The sequence below is a fragment of a genome, unplaced genomic scaffold (assembly GCF_019419815.1).
Source record: "Pyrus x bretschneideri cultivar Hongxiangsu unplaced genomic scaffold, Pyrus_bretschneideri_v1 Contig44, whole genome shotgun sequence".
NCBI classification, from domain to species: Eukaryota; Viridiplantae; Streptophyta; class Magnoliopsida; order Rosales; family Rosaceae; genus Pyrus; species Pyrus x bretschneideri.
Genome location: NW_025999768.1, coordinates 504,358 through 527,694, shown reverse-complemented (window position 1 = coordinate 527,694; position 23,337 = coordinate 504,358). Strand labels below are relative to the sequence as shown.

The 23,337-nt window shown below is 36.7% G+C and overlaps 5 protein-coding genes across 9 annotated transcripts; 1 reads left to right on the top strand and 4 right to left on the bottom strand.

Annotated features, from left to right (window-relative positions):
- Positions 1–3,264, bottom strand: LOC125469544 (probable LRR receptor-like serine/threonine-protein kinase At1g51880). Its single transcript, XM_048566945.1, has 7 exons — positions 3,195–3,264; positions 2,985–3,107; positions 2,678–2,868; positions 1,407–1,533; positions 1,221–1,320; positions 993–1,121; positions 1–301 (listed from the first exon to the last, which is right to left on the bottom strand). Exons 1-7 carry the CDS (start codon positions 3,262–3,264, stop codon positions 1–3), a joined length of 1,041 nt encoding a protein of 346 aa, XP_048422902.1.
- Positions 3,265–3,273: 9 nt separating this feature from the next.
- LOC125469709 (60S ribosomal protein L6-like) lies at positions 3,274–6,355 on the bottom strand. 3 transcript variants are annotated; one of them, XR_007251918.1, is made up of 3 exons: positions 5,970–6,355; positions 5,694–5,800; positions 3,274–3,924 (listed from the first exon to the last, which is right to left on the bottom strand). XR_007251918.1 is itself a non-coding variant. In XM_048567428.1 (2 exons), the coding sequence occupies exons 1-2, from the start codon at positions 6,224–6,226 to the stop codon at positions 5,764–5,766; spliced, it is 294 nt and encodes a 97-aa protein (XP_048423385.1). In that variant the 5' UTR covers positions 6,227–6,349; the 3' UTR covers positions 3,274–5,763. The 3 variants fall into 3 exon arrangements, 1 of the variants encoding a protein (XP_048423385.1); XR_007251917.1 differs by having other exon boundaries at positions 3,274–3,310; positions 5,970–6,349; XM_048567428.1 differs by having other exon boundaries at positions 3,274–5,800; positions 5,970–6,349.
- A 1,599-nt stretch (positions 6,356–7,954) lies between these two features.
- On the bottom strand, positions 7,955–13,465 carry LOC125469630 (probable LRR receptor-like serine/threonine-protein kinase At4g29180). 3 transcript variants are annotated; one of them, XM_048567227.1, is made up of 12 exons: positions 13,217–13,465; positions 10,787–11,818; positions 10,389–10,524; positions 10,230–10,301; positions 10,057–10,128; positions 9,903–9,983; positions 9,668–9,813; positions 9,369–9,532; positions 9,097–9,223; positions 8,942–9,007; positions 8,661–8,850; positions 7,955–8,491 (listed from the first exon to the last, which is right to left on the bottom strand). In XM_048567227.1, exons 1-12 carry the CDS (start codon positions 13,290–13,292, stop codon positions 8,032–8,034), a joined length of 2,622 nt encoding a protein of 873 aa, XP_048423184.1. In that variant the 5' UTR covers positions 13,293–13,465; the 3' UTR covers positions 7,955–8,031. The 3 variants fall into 3 exon arrangements, with proteins under 3 accessions (XP_048423184.1, XP_048423183.1, XP_048423185.1); XM_048567226.1 differs by having other exon boundaries at positions 9,315–9,532; positions 13,217–13,464; XM_048567228.1 differs by lacking the exons at positions 10,230–10,301; positions 10,389–10,524 and having other exon boundaries at positions 9,315–9,532; positions 10,057–10,159.
- A 2,905-nt stretch (positions 13,466–16,370) lies between these two features.
- On the top strand, positions 16,371–16,946 carry LOC125469543 (putative disease resistance protein At3g14460). The gene has a single exon (XM_048566944.1). It carries the CDS (start codon positions 16,371–16,373, stop codon positions 16,944–16,946), a length of 576 nt encoding a protein of 191 aa, XP_048422901.1.
- Positions 16,947–18,204: 1,258 nt separating this feature from the next.
- LOC125469542 (60S ribosomal protein L6-like) lies at positions 18,205–23,221 on the bottom strand. The gene is made up of 5 exons (XM_048566943.1): positions 23,217–23,221; positions 22,596–22,657; positions 21,735–21,887; positions 20,043–20,074; positions 18,205–19,725 (listed from the first exon to the last, which is right to left on the bottom strand). Exons 1-5 carry the CDS (start codon positions 23,219–23,221, stop codon positions 19,570–19,572), a joined length of 408 nt encoding a protein of 135 aa, XP_048422900.1. The 3' UTR covers positions 18,205–19,569.
- Positions 23,222–23,337: the final 116 nt, after the last annotated feature.

Genomic DNA, 23,337 nt, shown 5'->3' with positions numbered 1-23,337 from the left:
TTAGCCTGGAGTTCTTTCTCGATGCCTAGACACCTCCATTTCCAAACATTGTGTTAATTGGCACAGCACAAAAACCATGCTGGCTTTATGTTGGGAGGTGAAAGTTGTGCATGCCATTGCTGTCTCTAATGCTTTCCAGACCGAATTCACATCGAACTCTCCTCGAATCCTTCGATCCAAAATAGTTGTTAAATCCCCATTCTGGAACTCAGGACTCACCCACTCCACTATGTGGTCAAGATCATCACTTTCTATGATTGCAAGTTGGCCAGTAATTAGCTCTAATAGAACTACCCCATAACTATAAACATCAATTTTTTATTCAACCTTCCGTTATGAAACCTGGCGGCTCCGCTGTCTGTTGCAGCTGCTCTTATGGTTTTCGATGTGTGGATGACAGTACCCCCACTGTCCGGTGAATCTGTAGGTGGCATGGACCTAAGTGCCTCGTCCCCTACTGTGATGAGCTGACCAGCAGATCCCTTCTCGGTGTAGTCTAGTTGTGTTCCACTCGCCTTACGTGCACCGTGGTGGTGCTGTTGTTTTGGCTAGATTGGTCTTCGCCTTTGTGCGATGTGTGATGTAGTCTCATCTGACTTGATGTGATTTCGCTCTAACGCGATGACTTTATGTGATCTCGTTATTCAGCGATGACTATTGTGGCTGCTTGTATTTCTCTATTGCGGCTATCGTTTATTGTGACATATCTGTATTGGTAGCACTTATGCGCTTGGCTATTGTATGTTTACTCTTATTTATCTGTTTGTGCAAATTCATTACAGATCAATTTATTGGTTACTGGAGCAATGTACCCAATGACACCCTTGTAATTGTTTGTGTTGATTAATGAAATACTACACTATCGTTTCTTGTCAAAAAAAGAAAAGAAAAAAAAAGTAATCATAAATCGCTCATGGCTTTGTTTTGTTTTTTTTTTTATATGACCAAAATTCTAAGAACATGAAATCCAAACATATTCGGGATCAATATACCCCACTGTACCCATAACCGATGCCACAACATGAATCTTATTATCATTGGGAAAAACCATGGACAGACTGAAATTTGCTATTTTTGCATCCAATTTTTCGCTTAAGAGAATGTTGGCAGTGTTTACATCTCTGCGCACAATACGTGGATTGCATTATTTATGCAAGTAATGCAGCCCTGTGAGCCAAATTTCACAATATACATGGGTTGAATTAGGCACATGAACTTACGCAAATCTATTGGCGATCAAAATAACACGAAGCACCAACCTAACGCAATATCTAATGCTATCCGATGTCTCAGTTCCCAAGTCATATGTGAGCTTTCTATCTGCGTCTATAGCCATTAACATGACCCTTCAATATTTTGAAACCCTTTGCTGGATGACAATGCTTATAAAATATGGAACTACATACCGGAGAGAGATTCTTTTAAGTTTCCGTTAGGCATGTACCCGTATTTAAGTGCCAAGTTGTTGCTATCATCACTATATCCAAGAAGTGAGGTTAAGTTTCTATGATGAATTCTCGGCAAAAGCTCAACCTGCAGCAACAAGGAGCTCATCAATCTCTAAAACCATCTCCAATTTAAGCGTTAAAATCTCATAAAATAGCCTCGTGTTTTCAACTAGTCATTTATACATTTGAGAGTAGTCAATTTTTTTTTTCCTCCAACGTGTAAAAGATTTATAATTCCCACCCTCAACTTTATAATTTGTTAAACTTTGTATTTCGTTGTTCTTTTTTTTTTTTTTTTTTTTTTTGGCTAATAATTTTGGAATTAGTTGTTGTATAATCAATCTTGTTTTAGTTTTACAAAAATTTTGATGTAAAAAGATTCAAATTCTGAAGAAGAAAAACGAAGAAATTTTGATAGCGAAATATGAGAAAATTGAAATTTTTATGGATTAGCAAACAAATGGATGGATTTTTAAAGAGTTTTGAAGGAATTTTGGTGTTGGACCTGAAAGGGATTAATTAATCATATTATTTTGACTGTTTTTGAGTTGTTGAATTATTTTATTACCGTTAAAATTGATTAAATTGAATTTGAGTCGTTGGATTTAAAAATGGAAGTAGCTGGGTGCACCACACTGGATCAAAACCCAAGAGAAGTGTCAGCTAGATTTCAAAAAGAAATCCTCTTCGGATCTCTCCCACCAAAGCTTAGGAATTCAGAGATTCAGGATATTAAAATTTAATCAAACGACTACAAATAAAGGACTCTTTTAAAAACTATAATAATTACAACCGTTGAATCAAATTTCATACTCTAGATATTCAAATCCCTATGATTTCGGAGTAGATTTTTGTCGCTGGATTTTAATGGCGCGCCAATCTAGGTCTGGTACCAGTGCTTTCCATGTGCTCGCCCGCAAGGAATTCCTCCACCCTATGTTGCTGACTCGCGTGAGGCCCGCGTGGGCTTGTGTCACGTGCTGGCGCATAAAAGCTGGGGGCCTTGGCCCACTTGAAAACTTATCCCCCGGGGGGGACCCGCAAACCCAAAATCCCCTTTTTCCCACCCTCAAATTACATTCCTCACAGCTGTTTTGGGCCAAAATATTTGATTTTTGATTTTTTTTTTATTTTTTATTTTTTTTTTATGGTTCCCCTTTGAGACAACCTAACCAACAAGACAATGCATTTAACATGCAATCCGAGGAATTAAACTTTAACCGTCAAACCTCTGTAGATGACAATGGAGAAAGTATTTTAACCGCAACTTGAGTGCCATCTTTCAAGTAGCCATTGTACACAATCCCAAAACCTCCTTTCCCTATGTCAATTTGAAAGTCTTCGATGATTTCTAAAACCTCGTCATAAGTAAACTGAGACTTCTTTGATGCTAAAGGTGTTTTGTTACGTTTTTCTCCATCTGCAGCTTAAGTAGACAAAAAGACATGAGTTCAGACTAACTGGATTGGAATGTCACTACACCATAATAGCAGCATCCGTTCTAACCGAATAAGTATCAATGGTATAAAACGGTACCTGGTTTTCTTAGTCTTATAATCTTCCATGCCAGTATGAGCACTATAACTAGAAGGAGGGCCACTGCTGATAGTAATGATCCAAATATTGGAACAACAATGTTCTTCTTGCACTTGCTTGAATCTGAGCTAAAAAAATAACTTACAGGCAGATAAAAAATATAAATTTGAAGGACGCAATACCATTTGCTTTCGTTAAAGAAAATGCAACCTATTCGGCACTCTCCATGAACGACTCTTGCACAGAGCGGTAAGACGAGGAAACTAATTGAGATCTTCATCTCTATTTGTCTCATTGCAGCCCAAGGACTACCTGGTATTTAAAACCTGCGACAATTTCCCGACCAAAAATGCAGAAAAACGTATAAGACAGTGTGGCTTTGTAACCTAATGCTGCACAACTTGCACGGCACATACATAATCCTTATTTCACGGAGATGCTTTAGTCTGCATCAATCATTCGATCATGCAATGTTCAAACTAAGAGCTATTTGGTCAAGCCATTGTACGTATTTTCTAGAGTAAGCATTTCAAACATTGTTCCTGTTAGGGCTAGTGTGGTACAACTGTACAAGTCAGGGACACAACCCAAAGTACCTTTTTTTTTTTTTTTTTTTAATAAATTTGGCCGCAAAGTCCATCCCACTCCAGGATTGCTATCATGGAAGTGACTTTAAGGATAATTTATTGATAAACAAGAAAAATACAATATGGCAAGGGGGATATGAGGCCAAACCCAGACCATTAAATAATTCATAACAACAATTCAAAACCTCTTTCAGCAAAACCTATAACAAGGAAGGTTAGAAAGGTGAGAAATAAGTAGCTGCAGCACAAGGAGGGCATGAATCCCACTAATGGACACCGGGGTGATCAACACCATGATTGGCCAAACAATCAGCAACTTCATTACCCTCTCTAAAAATATGAGAAATCTGAACCTGCATGGAGGATAGTAAAACTCGACAGTTATGCTAACTGACCAAAAGTCTCCAAGGGATAATGTCAAAGAAGGTGAAAATGATGAAAGAAGATATGAACAACCAGTGAGGAGTCACGTTCAATCCATAAGGAATGCCAACCTTTATACCAATAAAGATACAACATGAATAACAGCGCGTAATTCAGCATCCAAAGAAGAGGCCAAGCTTATTGAACCCGCAAAAAAACCAAGAGAATGACCCGTAAAATCCCAAAAGATACCACCAAATGTAGCCACACTAGGGGAACCTCTTGCAGCACCATCAATATTTATTTTGATCCAAGATTGAGAAGGCGAGCGCCACAATAACTCAATAATTTTTGGAGCCTTAGTAGGACATCCACAAACACCAATAGAATGAAGAATGCAAAGCTCTTTCACAAAATTCTTCATATAGCCGGAATTGAGAGAATCAATTTCAAGGAGTTGAAATTTAATCGCCCTTACAACATAATTGATGGAAACAACCTCCTCATGAAAACGAACAGTGTTGCGAGCATGCCAAATAGAATAAAAACTCAAAGTATTTGATCAAAATGATTAAGTCGAGGAAAAAATCAATATAAACTAGTATTCATCCTACACTAATTCACTGCAGAAGAGATAACACATCCATTTAACCCACCAAGTTTTGAACATGGGATGACTGAGAGTCGCCAGATGCATTAGCCATGTGTTTTATTCTTAGATTTTTTTTAAGGGTAATGTTAGGAAGATCAAATTTCTAAACCAAATTTTGTTAACCAAATGATGTGGATGTTGATGATTAGATTGTTATTTAAGTGTTGATTAATGTGTTTATTTTTTATTGGTGACATATCATTTGGCTTACAAATTTCATTGTCGGAGGACACTACGAAAGTCAGTCCAATTTGTTGATTGGCTCTGATTGCGTGATGATTATGATTAAATTGATCCCAATATATAATAATTTTATATCATATAATTCTATCATTGACTTTGTTTTATTTATATTATATTTTATATTTATATCATTGACTTTGTTTTATTTCTGTTAATATTTGAGTTTTCCATAGAACTCACCGATAATTATCACTTTTAAACAAGTCTCATTCGTCGAATTATTATCTATTTTTTTTATCCTTTTACGATAAAAGTGAGGTCCTATCTCTTTTACATTCATCATATTTTCTAAAGACATCTTCCAAACCCTCTAATCTCAAATTACCCTTCCCAGTTCCCTTTTAGTGGAGCGCCCTTCTTTTTCTCACTCCCTTCAAAGTGCTTCCTTTCTCTCAACTTTCATTCCCTTCATAATCTTATAAAAAGTTGCTAGACACACTTTTCCACCCTTTAGCCAGGTACATTTTGTTAATTCTTTCCGCCCCTCTTTCTCGTGAGAAATTTTTATTACGGTCGGAACAATGGTATACCACATAAATGTAAGTGGTGAGAAATTTTAATACTTAAATTATTAACTTTTGAGTAAATTGTAGCAATGATTCCTTAACTAAAAATCTATTACTATTGATCCCTCAACTTATCAAAATGTGTAGCTATAGTCTTTTTTCATCAATTTCATCAAAATTTTGTTAAAATAAGTTAAGTTGGATTGACCATTTATACAAAATTTTGTTAAAATTTTGTCAAAATTTTGTAGCTATAGTCTCTCAACTGATCAAAGGAACCTCCCAGTAACATAAAACTTTTTAACATTCATTCGAAATTCAGGAACAATAATTTCTGTTTAAAAAAATCGGAACTCACCAGTAACAAGAAGTAGCCCAGATGAAAGCTCCTTAAGAAAAACAACTCTCTTTCCCCTAAACCTTCCAGCTTATACAATCAGCACCGTCCCTGATGTAATACTAGCCCTACATCCAACCAACCAAATTAAAAAAATTAATTAATTAATTAAATCATCAAACACCCATTTTCTAATTTCTAATTTTGACAACAATTATAAATAAATATTATTAAAAACCGAATGATTCGAATTTGAAAAATAATTAAAATCTGAGAGAAAGTAGAGAAAAAGAGAACCTGAGCTTGGTGGGCCTGGGCTTGCGTTTGTTGGCGAGGGGTTTCTTGACATCGTCGGCGGGGTAGAACTTGGGCGGCTTCTCAGGCTGGGTCTCGGCTGCCGGCTTCGCATCGTGGCGAGGGAAGACGCCGCCGTTTTTGGCCTTGAGAGCCCAAAGACCACGCTTGTGGTACATTTTGGACCTCGAGAACTTACCCACCCCGCGGACGAGATCTGGGTTCCTGGTCTTTCTGGGGTTCCTTGCTTTTGCTGCCATTGCTGAGCTCACAGTCTCTTGCGGCTTGCTATTAGCGATAAAGAGACGACGGAGGAAGTAGTGCGGCGGGGGTTGAAGTACAACCCTAACTTCGGTTTTAATTTTTTTTTTGTTTTTAGTTTTGGGCTTTGTATCAATCTGGCCCAAACATTACTAGTTGTACTGAAATGTTCTGTATGATTGAAAAACGTTTGAACTTTAAGAATAATCACTCGTAAAAGTAAAACGATTGAGGTCTTGTTTGTCATGTTGTACGTAGCATTGGATTAAACCAATAATATGGAATCAATTGTTGAGCACTTATGTATCAAGTAGGCATTTGACTAATTATTCTATTTTGGTTTCACTTATTTTATACGCTATACACGCGTTAATTTGTACACTCTAAAATATATGTATAGTGGTTGAAAAAATGTATTTTAGAGTCACTTAGTACTAATCTAATGATATTCTTTTTCACTTGTAACTGCATGGTCTTATATTCAAATCTCGTTGATGACAAATTCAATACCAATTTATTCTACCACTCTACTTAGTTTAAAGCCTCAAACCATGCATGATAACCTCCAAGAAAAATAGATAAGATACAACATCTAGTAACATAATTTGGATTGATTTACTCCATTGAACAAAAAATTGAAGTGAAAACTTGTATACCAAATAAAAAAACTCAAAATGAATTACAAGCCATTTAGAAATGCTTCTTTAAAAAATACTTATGCTCATAAGGGTGCGTTTGTTGCACCGGACTATCTCGGACTGGATTAGCTTTAGGGACTAAGCTAGACTGGCTTAGACTAGACTAAGCTGGACTGACTTAATGAAGCGTTTGGTGCAGTGTCGGACTAAAAAGAATGATAATAACAAACTACAATATTATATTTTTTAATTCATATCTAATAATATTATATTAATTAATTCTATCTTTTTTATTCTAATAATACTCTCTCTCTCTCTCTGGAAGCCTCCATCCTTTTCTCCCACTTTATCTCCCTCGTTCTCTCCGTCCCGCACTCTCCTTCCCTTTCCTCTTTTTTTCTGATTAATTGCCAAAAAAATTCTGCAAAATGAAGAATCGAGCTTGGTTTCTTTGGTTTTTGTTCGGTGCAAGATTCCAACTGGGGGGAGCTTTCAAATTCTGTGGATTCAATCGGAGCCGCAAGTCTTTGGAGCGGCGGAACCGGCCTGCAGCGATTCCCAAGCGTGCTTAGAATATCTTCTATGCAGGAGAAGTCGACTACTACTGAGTCGTCATCGCAGCAGCAGAACTACAGTACCATCAGGATGGAGCAACTGTCGTCGTCGCGGTCAAGTTCGAGCCAAGCTCAGATCTCGGCGGAGCAGAAAGAGAAGAAACCGAGGAGAGAGGAAGAGGGGAAGGGGGAATTGGCAAAGGGGAATGATGATGGCTCTCGGCGTTTGTGAACATAGAAGCAGCGGAAGACGCGAGGGAGTTAGTCCCCGCTAATCCCATGGTTCTCGACAGGTTTGCTAGCGAGGGAGTTAGTCTCCGCGAGTCCCTTCTAATCTCATTAAACTTAGTCCCGGACTGTCAACAAACATGGGACTAGATTACTACATAATCCAGTCCAAGCCAACGAAAGCTAGCGAGCTCAAACAAACACACCCTAAGTGTTTTTAATAAAGTGCTTCTATTTTTTATTTTAAAAGTACTTCCAAACACGTATAATATATGCATAAAGAAATCCAAAGTAATATGCAAAAAGATCAAAGAAAGAAAAAGAACTTTATGATATTGTAGTATGTATATATCTTCTTCGTCAACTAGCCGAAAATGTCACCAGTTACCTAGGAAACGGTCCGGTCATGGAATCAACATTTGTGGAATCTGTATACACGGAGAGAACTTCAGGTGAACTATGATTATACGGCCCAAACGCAGCGCGAAGTTCTTCTGTTGATCTTGGAGTTCTTTCTCGATGCCTAGACAACTCCATTTCCAAGCAATATTTGAGCTCAGACAATACAACATCCATTGCGACTCTGTGTTGGGAAGTAGAGGTTGTGCACGCCATTGCTATCTCTAACGCTTTCCAGACCGAATGCTCATCGAACTCTCCTTGCATCCTTTGATCTACAATACATTTAAGTTCCCTTTTTTTGAGCTCAGAACTTACCCACGTTGCTATGTGGATTACTTCATCACTTTTTATCACTGCAGGTTGGCCGGTGATTAGCTCTAATAGAACTACCCCAAAACTATACACATCACTCTTTTCATTCAGCCTTTGGCAATTGTGGTATCTGTAAACAAAAACTAACATTCATTAATCACAACATCGTAGTTTATATGCAGCTTATTGTCGGTTTAGTGCCCCTTCAGTTTTATTTTTGATTAAGAGTTTGTTCCGTTTTTTAACATCGTATTTTCGCATGATAATAATGCTAATAGAATGAGAAAACCTAAACATACTCTGGATCAAGATATCCGGCTGTTCCCATGACTGTGCTGACCACTTGAGTCTCAATGTCACTAGCAAAAACCTTGGAAAGACCAAAATCCGCTATTTTAGCTTCCAAGTTTTCGCTTAAGAGAATGTTGGCTGTCTTCACATCTCTGTGGACAATGGGCGGCTTGCATCCGTGATGCAAGTACTCGAGACCTGCGAACCAAATTTTGCATTCCGTTAGTAGAACTATAATTTGTGTAAACATGATCACATCTATTTTACTGAAATAACAGGAAGCACGAACCTTGTGCAGCATCGATTGCTATACGTAGTCTTATTTCCCATGTCATCTGTGAACTTCTTTCTGCATCTGCAACCAATAATGTGTTGTGTTCGCTAGATTTAAGATGGACTAACATAAACTGGCGAAATTTCTCTATCTTGATAACAAGATTATACCTGAGAGAGAGTTTTTTAGGTTGCCATTAGCCATGTACTCGTATATAAGTGCCAAGTTGTTCGCATCATCGCAGTATCCAATAAACGAGGCCAAGTTTCTATGATGGATTCTCATCAGGAGCTCAGCCTGCAGTCAAGAACAAACTCATCACAACCTGCATCAAACGAGACTAGGCTTGGCATTTACCTTGCATTCCAAGAAATTCTAACTGACAAACCTCTGTTTGGAACTCCCTAGGTCCTTGGGTTGATGATGCAGAAAGCATTTTTACCGCAACTTGGGTTCCGTCTTTCATGCAACCATGGTACACAGTCCCAAATCCTCCTTTCCCGATCGAGGTTTTTAAGTTTTTAGTGATATCTAAAACCTCCTCATGAGTAAACTGGCACTTCTTTGATGCTATAGCTGTTCTGTTAAAGGGTTCTGCTTCTGTACCTTTAAATACACAAAAAATTATGTGTTCACACTGTATAAATATTCATTCGATCTAGGGAACCTGTTTTGAAAGTTCTTCTTTGTTCAAAGTACTACTGTTACAATTTGGGGAGCTACTGAGATCTGTAAAGGTACCTGATTCTTTTTTTCTTCTCAATTTCAACACTAGTATCAGCACTATAACGACTACTAGTGCTGATACTAACGACGCAACTATTGGAGCAACAATTTTCTTCTTCTTTTTGCATGAACCCGAGCCACAGAGATTTTCGGTATCCACACTGAAATGAACACAAAAATTCTTCTTATTTCTGTTATTTTCAAACCAAAGGCATGTTTCTAAACCAGATAAACAAGAAGCGATTTTTACCTCAGTACAAGTAATCCAGCTTCTGATCTCTCGCGAAGAGCGTTTGGAACCGAACCAGACAATTGATTGCCTTTCAAATTCCTGCAGATCAATTCTTAATAATATGGAATTCTGGTATCAAATGAGTCTATGATCATGTAGAGATTGCACTTACAAGAGAGTGAGCGACTTTAGTTCTTCCAAGAACTGAGGCACTGGCCCGATTAGGTTATTGTTCGACAAATCTCTGGGATGAAAAGCGTTATAGTTAGTAGGTTCTGCAAGATAGTAAAGTGGATAAATTCGGCAAGATGAGTCTTCATGGAAGCAAAAGTGAAGAACAATTACAAGGACTCGAGTGATGAGAGATTGGCAATGGAAGCAGCTATTATCCCACTCAAATTGCTTGAACTCAAGTTTCTAATCACAATCAAAGGCAAATCGGCTTAGAATTAGATTGAAAAGACAAAGAAATTGTAAGAAGACTAGTTCCTTAGAAGGACTCACAGGGAAATAATCCGAGGAAGTGAAATGCTGTAGTTGCATTCTAGTCCTTCCCAAGAGAAATTCCTAGGTCCACAAGGATCACCAGCCCAGATTTTTTTTATTTGATACGTAGTTTTGACATTCGCTATGGCATCAGCTGCAGTCATTAACAAAACCAGATCAAACAGGACCTATAAAGCTAAGAATTGGTCAAATCTAAGAGAGAACAACCAGCGGTCACCAACATTGTTTCCAACTTAATCATCCGCACAGTTCGCTACTATATGTTTTATTTTTAATTGTCAGGATTCCGAGGTGGGACTTATATATTTTTCAACAAGCTTTTCTTTTCCAGAGAAAATAAGCATATATCAATACTTGTAAGAATGTTCTCGTTGATTTAACAAAGGAAGACATACCATCTTCACCATAAGTAGGTGATTCAACCAGCTGCATAACTTGGAAAACTTCAACAGCATTCAGAATCGGCGGAAGGGAAGAGTCCTCTGTCTTGTGTAAAGAAATTTCGTGATCCTTTCCCACCAGAGCTCTTGAATTAGATATCACGTCTGCCTGTAAGTAACGGGGAGTGAATGGTCCAAACAATGGAGATCCATTCCATGATATTTTGAATTTTCTTGACTGATTCTTCTCAAGTTTCTCCACTTCAGCAAAGTACATAAAAACATAAAACTGAGCATTCATGTCAGTTGTGTTCCAGTACAAATTTAAAGGTTCACTTGCATTTCGAGGTGTAGCTGCAGTCCGGATTACTTCCAATGGCACTCTATATCCGTTGTCATAGGTAGTGATCGACGAAGAAGTACTAACTGGATCCCAAGAAGGTGAAATGTGACGTGACCAAATGCGATCATAAACATCATCTCCATATCGACCTGTTCCATTGCCTTGTCGAATGTCCAGTCTTTCAATGAGTACTAATGATGCAGAAGTCCCAAATTCAGTACCATAAGTTGAGCTATTAAGCGGTCTAAATTCCAATGCCGAAATGAAAGGAGTTCCCAACCCTTTATTTATTAGACAAATGTCCATGGTATTTGATTGTGCAAAACCTATAATCTCCTTTGTAACAATATCTGAAGCATTTTCAAACCTCACTGTCGACCAAAAGTTGACGCTGAGATAGAGATCAAATTCAGGCAGCTTGTTTTCTCCATCGTAGTTTCCATACAAGAAGGTAGCTCTAATCAAATTCAAACTGCCATTTCCTGCTTCGGGTTTCAACACGTAGCAATTTTTGTTTCCTTGAGGAAAACTCCTGAGGTCGGAGAGAGGGAAGGGGAGGGTGGGATTGTTTGGATACATAAATTCAGAAGAGATGTTCTGGTTTATCCCTGTGTCTATGTAATCTCCATCTGGTGAGTATGTTATGTTCGTATCCGTGTCTTCATAGGGCTTCGAGGGAGAACCACAATCAATGCTTACGAAGTCTACTCCAAAACAAAATAAATGAAATAAGTCTTGGAACTCAAGCAACAAATCGAAAGAAACAGATTCTTCTTATGTTTTCAGTAATTCTTTTGTGTTGCCATGTGATCCTTCAAACAGAAGCACCTGCATTCTTTTCCAAATTTATGGAACATAGAAAAGAGGTCCAAGTTTTCCTTTTTCTTTGTTAACAAAGATAATTGTTGCTTAATGTTGTTTTCCACGGCTATCCTACTTTAAGTGTAGGTCGTGGGAAAATTCCCAAATTACTGCTTAGGAGTATTAGAATAGGCCAGTGCTTTTTCTTTCATAAATATCTATTCAATTGGAAAATAGGCCAGTGTTTTCCTTACCTACTCATTGTTCATACATTAACCCGAGTGTTTAGAGTCGTACTTTCAATTGACTCTTTTGTGAAGTGAACAAATCAAGCTCCACTCTCTACTTGGTTAGTCTTCAATCTACCAATTACTTTAGGGGTGTGTGAAACTTTAGGGATGTGTTATTCACACACCCCTTTTTACTTCTCACACACTCCTTGTTAATTTATGTCCGTTTATCTTCTTCAATTCATCCAATCTGATAGTCGAAAACCAAAAAGGTGTGGAAGAAATAAAAAGGGGTGTGTGAATATCACACCCCTTACTTTATTGTCCTATCTTCTAATTTGTATTTGTTTGGGTTTTCAAAATTAATGTCTGATTTCTACCATTTTCATTATTGTTCTATTGTTTTAAGCTACAGATGAAGTGTTATACATGTTAGGTAGAATTAAGAAGTGAATTAGTTCCTCTTGAGAATGAAGGGGATAGTTTTACGGGTGTTAACTTAGTTTTTAGATTGATTGTTTAGTTATAACATAAAATCTCAATATTTACATTTACAATATTAGAATGCACTGATCTAAGTAAGAGACTATTAAATCACTGAAAAATGTCCTCTCTAACTGGTATAAAACCAGATTCTTTTCCACCAATAAAAAAACTAGGTAACCATATTTTATCCTCATTTTTTTTTTTATAATATAAGCCTGTTGATGTATAAATCAATTGCATGTATTTTAATATTTCATATTTTTCCTTGCCTAGGTTGCTTTCTTGACAATCAAGAGCAATGGAGGGAAACTTTAGGTGCTTCCGTAACTGATTGATTTTTTTTCTATGTAGAAACAAAAGTTCTACGATTGTTTGTGTGTGGACTGTATCAATTAAATATTTTGTTTGTTAAAATTTTCTAACATTTTTACGTAAGTAACATTAATTATCTATGACATAAATCCCGCAGCAACGCACGAGGTACCAATTTCTAGTTTAGATCTAAACAAGAAGTTACAAGTAGATACATAAAGAAAATGATCAGAAACACAACATATCATTTGGCGTCGAACAAAAAACACTAACCTATCCGGCGCTGCGCACGAACTGAACTTGCACAGAGCATCAAAAGGAGGAGGAAGAACCCAGTTGATATTTTCATCTCTCTATCTCTCTCTCTCTCTCTCTCTCTCTCTCTCTCTCTCTCTGGAGCCAAATAATCTGATACTGAAAATGTATGAAACTGTGGAATATTAAAACTAATGCTGCAAAACCTGCTACAAATCGAGAGCTACAATTTGGTTTTTTAGGTCTGCATTTTCCTGGTCAATGCATTTTGGATGTATTTGATTTCACATATGGAACACAAGTGTGCTTGTCATAGCCTCAGCCACTCAATTAGTCAGACTAGTATTTTTAATTTTTTTAATTTTCAACCTACGAAGATTTAAACATTCTCAACAATTGGCTGAAGTGATAAAAATACAAATTTCGATGGATGAAAGGATCACTTTTTGAATTTTACTGATACATGTGTAATATTTAATTGACAACGTCGTTAATATTTGATTGATATGTTGTTACTTTTTTTTTATTTTTTTTATTTTTATCATTTTAGCAATTGAAATTTGTAAAATCCTCATTTCAAGCAAATTCCCTTCATTATATAACTTTAACTGTGATTGCGACATAGCACAACTACATTGACTAGAATAGATATGTTGCCACATGTGCTCCAGAGGTTGAGTTTTGGTCGCACAATATAGATTAATTTAGAGTTATGTTCTTTACACATTTATTTTTAATTTCACATACATTTTTTAATTTTTAGCCGTTAAATCGCATGAATTAAAGAAGATCAACAATAAAAATTAATTAAAGCTTGCGAAAAGTAAAACAATGGTTATGAATAGCACATTCTTAATTTAAACCAGTGTCTAACTGACATAAATAGACAAACAAAATAAAACTTAAGATGCAGCAATTAGTGAATAATTTAATAGATAAATAGCACATGAAAGCCAAAATCTTCAAGCCCACAAGGAGAGAGATAGTAGGAAACGCAACCACAAATCCATAGTCTAAAAGGCAGAAAAGGTGAGCCTAAAAGGCTACAACTTTATAATTTTCCACAGCTTTGCTTATAATATTCTAAAACTCAATTAGTGTTTATGGTAGGGTCAAATTAGTAGGTATAAGGGAAAAAATATAGAAGAAAAGAAAGAATGAAGATTATAAATATCCACTGTTATCGATACACTGGCGTCCATGCCAAAAGTATAGGTGTTCTAAAATAAATCAACTCTCATCTAAACTATTCACCTTCTTAATTAAGTTAAAAACCGTTGAGTTTCTTAACCATGATTGAAAGACTTCATAACTGTCAGTTACATTATTACATCAAAAATATCATCTAGAAACATCCAATATAATGACATTTCTAACGAACTTATGATGTCTATTAAATGGGCAACAAATTTTTTAAACACATGACAAATATATATATTAGATAGAGCGATACACTTTTAAACACTTAAACGGGTGGCGCCTCTTGGATTATGCCTTGGTTTATCTTGTCTGGCCGTCCGCACGCAGAAACTTATGCCGTTGTTCTCTTCGTTTGTTCTCTCTCTTTCAGTCAACGTTAACTGATTTTTAAAGACAAAAATTAAATAAAAAAAATGAATCAAATAACTCCTCATCTTTTTCTCTCTCATCATGACTATACGTAATTAAGAATTTCTTGTGTTCAAACAATAAGAGTACAGTAATTTATAGTATACACCTACCTCCTTAGTTATTAGAATTTTTTTCACATTCAACTATAAAACAATATTAGATTCTACACATTCAACTGTACCACAAAACTCAACTAAATATAGTAGAATTTTGGGAATATTGTTGTGAAATAAAGATCTAATTGCATCGGGTATCCCAGAGCATTTAAGATTTTTTATTGAGGAAAATAAAGAGAGAAAGTCTATGAAATCGGAAATCACAATCTTTATAGGTGTTATCCACATATCTATTTTTACTTTTTATACATATCTTTTAATTTTTAACAGTCGGATTAAATTAATTGAAGAAAAAAAAAATCCATGAATAAATATTAATAAAAATGTGTACAAAGTTAAAAGAAGTGGGACCAGCCGTACCCTTTGAAGTTTGAAATCATGGGACATGAATTGGAATTCAATGGGAAACAAAAAGAAAATTGTGGGACATGAATTATTGAGTTCACTATACTATGATGTTTAGTCTTGGATTTAACCCTTTCAACACGCAATATCTTAATGTCTATTCACCTTACTCTAGTCCAGGCTTACTTCCACCGTTGGATTTCTGTTTACGAACTTGTTAGTGACAAGCTTTTGTGATCCGACGTTGGAGGATTTGTCAATAACACGATAGGGTTTTAAGTCATTGATTTGGACTTGGATTAGTATTTATGATTGATTTGAATGTAATTTGTTAATTTTCTGAGCATTCCACCGACTTTTTGGAAGCAAGCTGATTCTGCTGATTTGAATTCACAAAAAATGAACTCAATTACAAAAAACCTATGTGATGAGAATGAATATCATATTTATAGAATGAAAGATTTTGCATAGGTTTATAAATAAAAAATTGAACTATTTCCTATATTAACAATTGGTTTTATGGTAGAACTTCAACTTCTTCATAGTATCAGAGCAGGTTGTCGCACGTGTGAAGTTCAACGGCCACACATGCTTCACGTCACCCGAGTTGTCTTGTCTATATGTTAAGCTCGAAAGTTCGCTACACATAACAGAGCGTGTTGAGAATGAATCTCATATTTATGGAAGGAGGGACCTTACATGAACTTATAAGAGGTTGATCTTTCTCCCATATTGCTAGTTGATTATATGATGAAACCTCAACTTCTTCACTATGCACCAAATCATAAAATTTAAATGAATAAAAAAGCTTAACAATGTACTAAAAATAGAATTTCAAACAATAGTATATGGGAACCACCAAAGTTAAAGACTAACTAGCTACCTAGCAAATGGTGCTGTCATGGAACCTGCATTTGTGGAATATGAACATCTGGAAATCACTCTTCGTGAACTATGGTATGGTGAAATTGTAACACGAGTTTCTTCATTTGAGCCTGGAGTTGTTTCTCGATACCTAGACACCTCCATTTCCAAACATTGTGTTAGTTGGCACAGCACAAAACCCATGATGGCTCTATGTTGGGAGGTGGAAGTTGTGCATGCCATTGCTGTCTCTAATGCTTTCCAGACCGAATTCACATCGAACTCTCCTCCGCAAACTGTTTATCGAGGATTTTCCCAATTTGAGGACTTTGTCGGGTCATGGGATACAAACCCCTGTCTCTCTTGAAGATCTGAGTATCAAGAATTGCCCTAATCTAGAGGCTGTTCCTACTTTGGGCAACCTCAAATCCCTCCGTCAGTTGCATATTGAGAAATGTGGTGGATTAACAAGTATACCAAGTGGGATCACATCCTGCACTTCTCTTGCCACTTTGTCTGTCATAGGTTGCCCCAATTTGATATCTCTGGCAGATCAAGTTGTGTCCACCTTGCAATCCCTTCGCTCTTTAAAATTGTCAGATTGTGGGAAATTACAATATTTTCCCAAGGGGCTGCAGTCTCTATCTCGTTTGGGAGAGATGTCGATTGGTGCGTACTGGGAGGAGCTAGTTTCTATCCCGGATTTTCAAGTTCCATCACAACTTGAAAGATTAGAGCTGTTGGGATGGCCAAAGCTCAAGTCTTTACCTCAACAAATTCAAGACCTAGCTTCTCTACCGTCGAAGCTATGAAACGTTTAACCAAATTACAAGACCTAGCGATTGATTCGTGTCCCCGTTTGATGAAAAGATGCGACAAGAACAGCAGTCGAGAATGACCAAAGATTTCCCACATTACAAATAGCAGTGGTAATTTTTTTTACTCCAATTCAGCTATTCATGTATAATTTGTTCAATTCTCTTTGCTCACTTTTTGTTTTCTGCTGTATTAAGTATTAATTGAACATATTTCTTAACTAGTTTACTCGCATGACGAATCGGATAATCACTCAGAAGATTCCAATTCGACCCATTAGATGCCTCAACAATCTCGCACGGTTGGATATTCATGCTTTTAATCTTTTAATGTATGTAGCTCCAATCTTGTTTCACTGATGGAGTTTATTATTTAATTTCTTACGTGGTTTTCAGAAAGACATTTAATCAATTGGAACAAGAAGTGATGCGTAATATTTAAAGACCAAGCGTTGCTCAGGTACTTTAATCCTTATCATTTGAGATATTTACTTTTTTTTTTTTTCTTCTTGAAATTTTGTGTTGATTATGCTTTTACTTCTGAAATATTTGTATGGAATACGGATAATAGATTTTACGGGAGTGGATTTTTTTTTTTTCTTTCCAGAGTGGCTGGATAACCTTGCATCTTTGACTTTGCTGCATATGACGAGGTTGGTAGAATGTATCTACCTACCATCGAAGCTTATGCAACACCTTACTAAATTCATTCCGCCCCTCTTTTTTGTGAGAAATTTTTTACTGTGACATGAATATTGGTAATATACTACATGTTTTTATATAAGTAATGAGAAATTTTAATACTTAAGTTATTAACTTTTTAGCATATGCATCTCACTATTTGTATAATAACACATGTGATGTACCTTCATATGCTTTTATTTCTTACATTAATAAGTATGGTTGACACGAAATTTGGTGGAAAATATTATAAGATGTTTGGTTAAACTTCGACAAAGAAGAACAAACCATCTCACTGGAAGTTGGTGATTCGACAAATGAGTTCAGAATTGCATTGCAGGCAGAAAGCGTTCTTTCAGAAGATAAATTTTTGGTTGTTGCTACTCAGGGCTGGTTTAGTATTGATGTGTTTAGAAAAAAAACTTGTTTCTGTTGTTTTATGAGAATAAGCAGCTGTGAAATAAAATAGCAGAGTGTTTGATAAATTTTTTTGTTAATGTGCTTTTGGAAAAAAAAAAGCAGTATGATAACATTTAGTAAATAGCTGTGACTGTGTAAAATTACCAAAAAAAAATATAATACTAAATGTGATATTAATTTAACTTTCTCAACATATAAAGGTGTGAAGCCAAAAAGGGTATAATCCAGCAGTAACCTCCTCGTAAACATTAACAGACCGTTCGTTAAGCAGAAGCCGCTAATTACTTGCCATGAAATCCTCCGTTGGTTTGAAAAATGCTCTCTCTCTCTACATACATACATACATGCATACATACATACATACATATATATATATATATGGTCTTTTCTTCTGACATGCCACTTCCATCACCAAAACTCACCAAACCCAAAAGAGAAGATCGAAGATCGTGAGCACACAGCCATGACCAAACCCATCTTCTTCTTTCTCTTTCTAGCCTCTCTCATCTTCTCGTCCCATCACTCCTTTTTCACCATTTGCAGTGCAGCACTTGAGGACTCTGATGAAGTTGGTAATACCTCTCTCTCTGTACACACGTACAAATCAGAAGCAAAGTTCACAGATCAGATGCAGAGCTGAGCTTTATCCTTTCTTATATACCTAAACCCTAAGATAAATCAGAAGCAGACCTTCTAAAAAAATGAATAGAGAAGTAAACGATTTTTCTTACTTTTCTCTCAATTTTTCTTGTTTCCTCCACAAACCCTAATTTTTTCCCAATTAATGGCTTATTTCAGCTGAACACCGGCGCCGAAGAACGCAACTTTGGAGAACAAGAGAGATCTCTGGGAGGAAGGAAGTTTCAGGTTGGCGGCTGTTGGGAGGGAATGAGTGAGACGGGAGGGAGAGAAGTGAGATGCCAGAGCAAGGAAGAGAAGAAGTGAGATGCTAGGGGTGTGGGTAGGATCGTCATTTGAAAACTTTCATTAAATATTACTGTTCATCCGTGTTGCTATGATTTAAAAACCTGTTTTTGAAAGCAGCAAATAGCTGCTTCCACTTTCCTGTTTCTCACAGCAATTTTGGAAATAAGTGCTTTGTTGCTGATTTCCCAAACACAATATTGAGCTCAACTTTTTTCCATCCCAGCTTTTAAAAAAATTTAAGCAGTACCAAACCAGGGCTCAATCGGAGGATTTATTGTCAAGTGGTGTTGAGAGGAGGTTTTCGTTTCTCCGCTGGCATCGACTGCTGGTTGTTTTGTTGGTGATCCGAACTCATTTGCAAAGACTATTAATATACTAAACTAGCTGATTTCGAATGATCCCCTCTTCATTTCGTATGAATTTCACTTGGTATTTTGTATGTGCCGAAAGCAGTAGTGATCAAAACCAAATCAAAATGAGCATGAATTGTGAATACACCGGCAAAATGAAAACTCAGAGTTCGCTGGTAACCTGAAGAGGAAAAACAAGCCGAAGCGCAGAAAATTATCCTAGTAGTTTATAAGATGATGGTCTAAAGGACAAGCTCATGAGGCTTCATGCCTGCCTTGAGAGAGAATCTCGCCGCCAAGTACGTCTTCAAGTCTGGGACAGCCTCAATGGACTTTATCAATGAAGCATCCACGCTCTTCTGATCGTCTTTCTTTCCTTGTGGGAGCACATTCTTCTCCTACAATTTGTTGTTCGGGAAAATATTAATTAATACAGAGACAACGAAAGATTTCCACTCATTTACAGACTTCCCTTTAACATGTAGAAGAAGCGATCAAGATAGTAGAAAAGAGATGGGTTGATACAATTAAAAGGGAAACATAAAAGGATCAGAGAATCTGTACAAGAAAAATATCACGCAAAATCGGAAGACGATGATCACATTGCCACATTTAACTTAAACTTCATGCAGACGGTACCAACAATGAAGAGAATCACGAGGACCATAAATTATTTGCTCAAAAGTATATGTAAATGAAGAACGACAATTCTAACCTCTTTCTCAGCCTCAAAAAATTCTCCGTCTCCTTTTGTAGACATCGAAATTTCAGTAAAACAAATGTTCACCAATGCATTAAAGTTTTGACGTGTCAAGGCATACATGGCATACGCCACGTGTTGTATAAATTGTACACATGGCGTGTGACTCAACAAAATAGGAAGAAATACCCTTGAAGGATTAAACAAGTTTTTCTTCTCATTTTGGGCAATGACAAGGCAAGTACATTTCAATCTATTGAGGATCAAAACAAGTTTTTCTTCTCATGTTGGGCAATGACAAGGCAAGCACACTTCAATCCATTACGGATCAAAGCAAGTTTTTCTCATTTGGGCAATGACAAAGCATACACATTTCAAGTTTAAAATGGTGTTAAGTGGGAAATTAGGCCATAAGTTACACCACTTCAAGTTTAAAATGGTGTTAAGTGGGAAATTAGGCCATAAGTTACACCACTTCAATTTCAATATTGCATTAAGTGGGAAAATTAGGCAATGGTGCTTGGAAAGGAAAAAAATATTTTGTGGTGGTGATTCATTCTCAAAGCCTATAAATAGGCTTCTCCATCAAGGTATCAAGCATCAAGGAATTCACAAATACATTTCTCTACTCCAAAATTAGAAGAGGAATTCCCCAAATCCTTGAAGCTTTGAAACTCCAAAGCTTCCAACCATCCAAATTCCCAAGAATTCCGAAGGATCAAGAAAGCTCTCTTCGTTCTTCGTCAAATCCTCCTTCAAGATCAAGCCCCAACGGCCCTTGAAGAACTTCCACCAACTCAAGATCAAGCCCCGACGGCCCTTGAAGAAAGTGTTCATTGTTCATCATCCGTTCATCCTAAGATCAAGCCCCAACGGCCCTTTGGATCAACAATATCAACAAATCCACACATCCAACCGTTCTTCAAGATCAAGCCCAAAAGCTCTTGAAGATCCGCTCATCCACACAACCATTATTCAAGATCAAGCCCCGAAAAGCCCTTGAAGAAAGTGTTCATCGTTCATCCTAAGATCAAGCCCCAACGGCCCTTTGGATCAACAACCTCAACAAATCCACACATCCAATCGTTCTTCAAGACTAAGCCCAAAAGCCCTTGAAAATCCACACATCCAATCAACCTTCAAGATCAAGCCCAAAAGCCCTTGAAGAAAACCAACTGTTCATTCAAGATCAAGCCTCGACGGCCCCTTGAAGAAAACCAACCGTTCTTCAAGATCAAGCCCAACGGCCCTTGAAGATCCGCTCATCCATCAAATCCTTCTTCAAGATCAAGCCCAAAAGCCCCCTTGAAGAAAACCAACTGTTCATTCAAGATCAAGCCTCGACGGCCCTTGAAGAAAACCAACCGTTCTTCAAGATCAAGCCCAAAAGCCCTTGAAGATCCGCTCATCCATCAACCTTCAAGATCAAGCCCAAAAGCCCTTGAAGAAATCCACACAACCATTATTCAAGATCAAGCCCCGACGGCCCTTGAAGAAAGTGTCCATCCGTTCATCAACTGTTCATCCTTAGATCAAGCCCCGACGACCCTTTGGATCAACAACTCATCCACAAACCTACACCTTACAAAGATAGAATCAGAGGACCAAATTTGAGAGAGATCGTAACCCCAAAATCATTAAACACAAAAATATTATTTTGTACACGTTATTCTTGTTTCTTGTTTCAAGGAACTTTCGTGTTCACACCCTTCTTCTTCTTCTTCTTTTCAACTTCCTTAGCAAAATATTTGTCATCAAATTTTTCGACATTCAACCCAGAAATGTCAACCTTGGTAGAAGTGGCAATCACGTAAGATTGATATACACGTCTCAAAGGAACACCATTAATTTTAAAGGGGCCTGCAATGGCATCATACCAGCGCTCAAGTTAGAACGGCACTCGACAAGTTTTTTTCAAGAAGCAGGCAAGTGCCCTAAACTAGAAACCCATTACCGCCACCCACCACGGGGATTGAAAAAAAGGAGCAAATACACAAATCAGTAAATGTAAACAAAATAAAAACAAATATTTTAATAAGAAGCAAACAAAGAATCATTCGAAAAACCTATGAAAGCTGAAGGCATAAAAGGTAATACATTATAAATTAGAGAAAATAAGAATGTAGATTACTAGATGACATTTCACAAGTTGATACACTCAGATCTATCTATGCTGTTACAGAAGCGAGTGTTACTCTTTCATGTCATCATTTCACACAATTTCGGACGAAAAAAAATTAGCACCACATCACTTCGAGTACTCGCTCACTTACCCTATTTGAATATCCCCCACTCAAAGAAAACTCCACCCAGCAAAATAGCCCATTCAACCGGAGGGGAGCAATCCCCCAAGCACAATTCATACGAGACGGTGATGTATTTGCAAATAACTTGAAACAAAAGAAACCTCCTTTTTTGCACCAAATTGTAATGGCATCGCCACAAGACAACGTTATCGTCATTGGGTGGAATTCACGGCCAAGGAACCTTCAAGTAACATAAAACTTTAACATTCATTCGAAATTCCAGAACAATAATTTCTGCTTAAAAAAAAAAAAAAGAACTCACCAGTAACAAGAAGTAGCCCAGATGAAAGCTGCTTAAGAAAAACAACTCTCTTTCCCTTAAACCTTCCAGCTTATACAATCTGGCCCAAACTTCCGGTTTTAATTTTTTTTCGTTTTTGGTTTTGGGCTTTGTATCAATCTGGCCCAAACTTTACTTATTGTACTGAAATGTTCTGTATTATTGAAAAACATTTGAATTTTAAAAATAATCACTTGTAAAAGTAAAACGATTGAGGTCTTGTTTGTCATGTTGTACATAGCATTGGATTAAACCAATAACTATGGAATCAATTGTTGAGCACTTATGTATCAAGTAGGCATTTGACTAATTATTCTATTCTGGTTTCACTTATTTTACACGTTATACACGTGTTAATTTGTATACTTTAAAAGATATTTATAGTGGTTGAAAAAATGTATTTTAAAGTCACTTAGTACTAATCTAGTGATATTCCTTTTCACTTGTAACTGCATGGTCTTATATTCAAATCTCGTTGATGACAAATTCAATACCAATTTATTCTCCCACTCTACTTAGTTTAAAGCCTCAAACCATGCATGATAACCTCCAAGAAAAGTAGATAAGATACAACATCGGGTAACATAATTTGGATTGATTTACTCCATTGAACAAAAAAATGAAGTGAAAACTTGTATACCAAATAAAAAACTCAAAATGAATTACAAGCCATTTAGAAATGTTTTTTTAAAAAACACTTATGCTCATAAGTGTTTTTAATAAA

Coding starts and splice junctions, on each gene's coding strand:
- LOC125469544 (XM_048566945.1), bottom strand. CDS start 3,264: ATGAAGATCTCAATTAGTTTCCTCGTCTTACCGCTCTGTGCAAGAGTC. Junction 1,321..1,406: donor CTTAAAAGAATCTCTCTCCG/GTATGTAGTTCC, acceptor CTATAGACGCAG/ATAGAAAGCTCACATATGAC. Junction 1,122..1,220: donor TTGATCGCCAATAGATTTGC/GTAAGTTCATGT, acceptor TATTGTGCGCAG/AGATGTAAACACTGCCAACA.
- LOC125469709 (XM_048567428.1), bottom strand. CDS start 6,226: ATGGCAGCAAAAGCAAGGAACCCCAGAAAGACCAGGAACCCAGATCTC. Junction 5,801..5,969: donor CCCAGGCCCACCAAGCTCAG/GTTCTCTTTTTC, acceptor GGTTGGATGTAG/GGCTAGTATTACATCAGGGA.
- LOC125469630 (XM_048567226.1), bottom strand. CDS start 13,292: ATGAAAATATCAACTGGGTTCTTCCTCCTCCTTTTGATGCTCTGTGCA. Junction 9,533..9,667: donor GAGAAGAAAAAAAGAATCAG/GTACCTTTACAG, acceptor GTGTATTTAAAG/GTACAGAAGCAGAACCCTTT. Junction 9,224..9,314: donor CTAGGGAGTTCCAAACAGAG/GTTTGTCAGTTA, acceptor TCTTGACTGCAG/GCTGAGCTCCTGATGAGAAT.
- LOC125469543 (XM_048566944.1), top strand. CDS start 16,371: ATGCCATTGCTGTCTCTAATGCTTTCCAGACCGAATTCACATCGAACT.
- LOC125469542 (XM_048566943.1), bottom strand. Junction 21,888..22,595: donor TGGGCTACTTCTTGTTACTG/GTGAGTTCTTTT, acceptor ATGCCATTGCAG/GCCCCTTTAAAATTAATGGT. Junction 19,726..20,042: donor TTTTTGAGGCTGAGAAAGAG/GTTAGAATTGTC, acceptor AACAAATTGTAG/GAGAAGAATGTGCTCCCACA.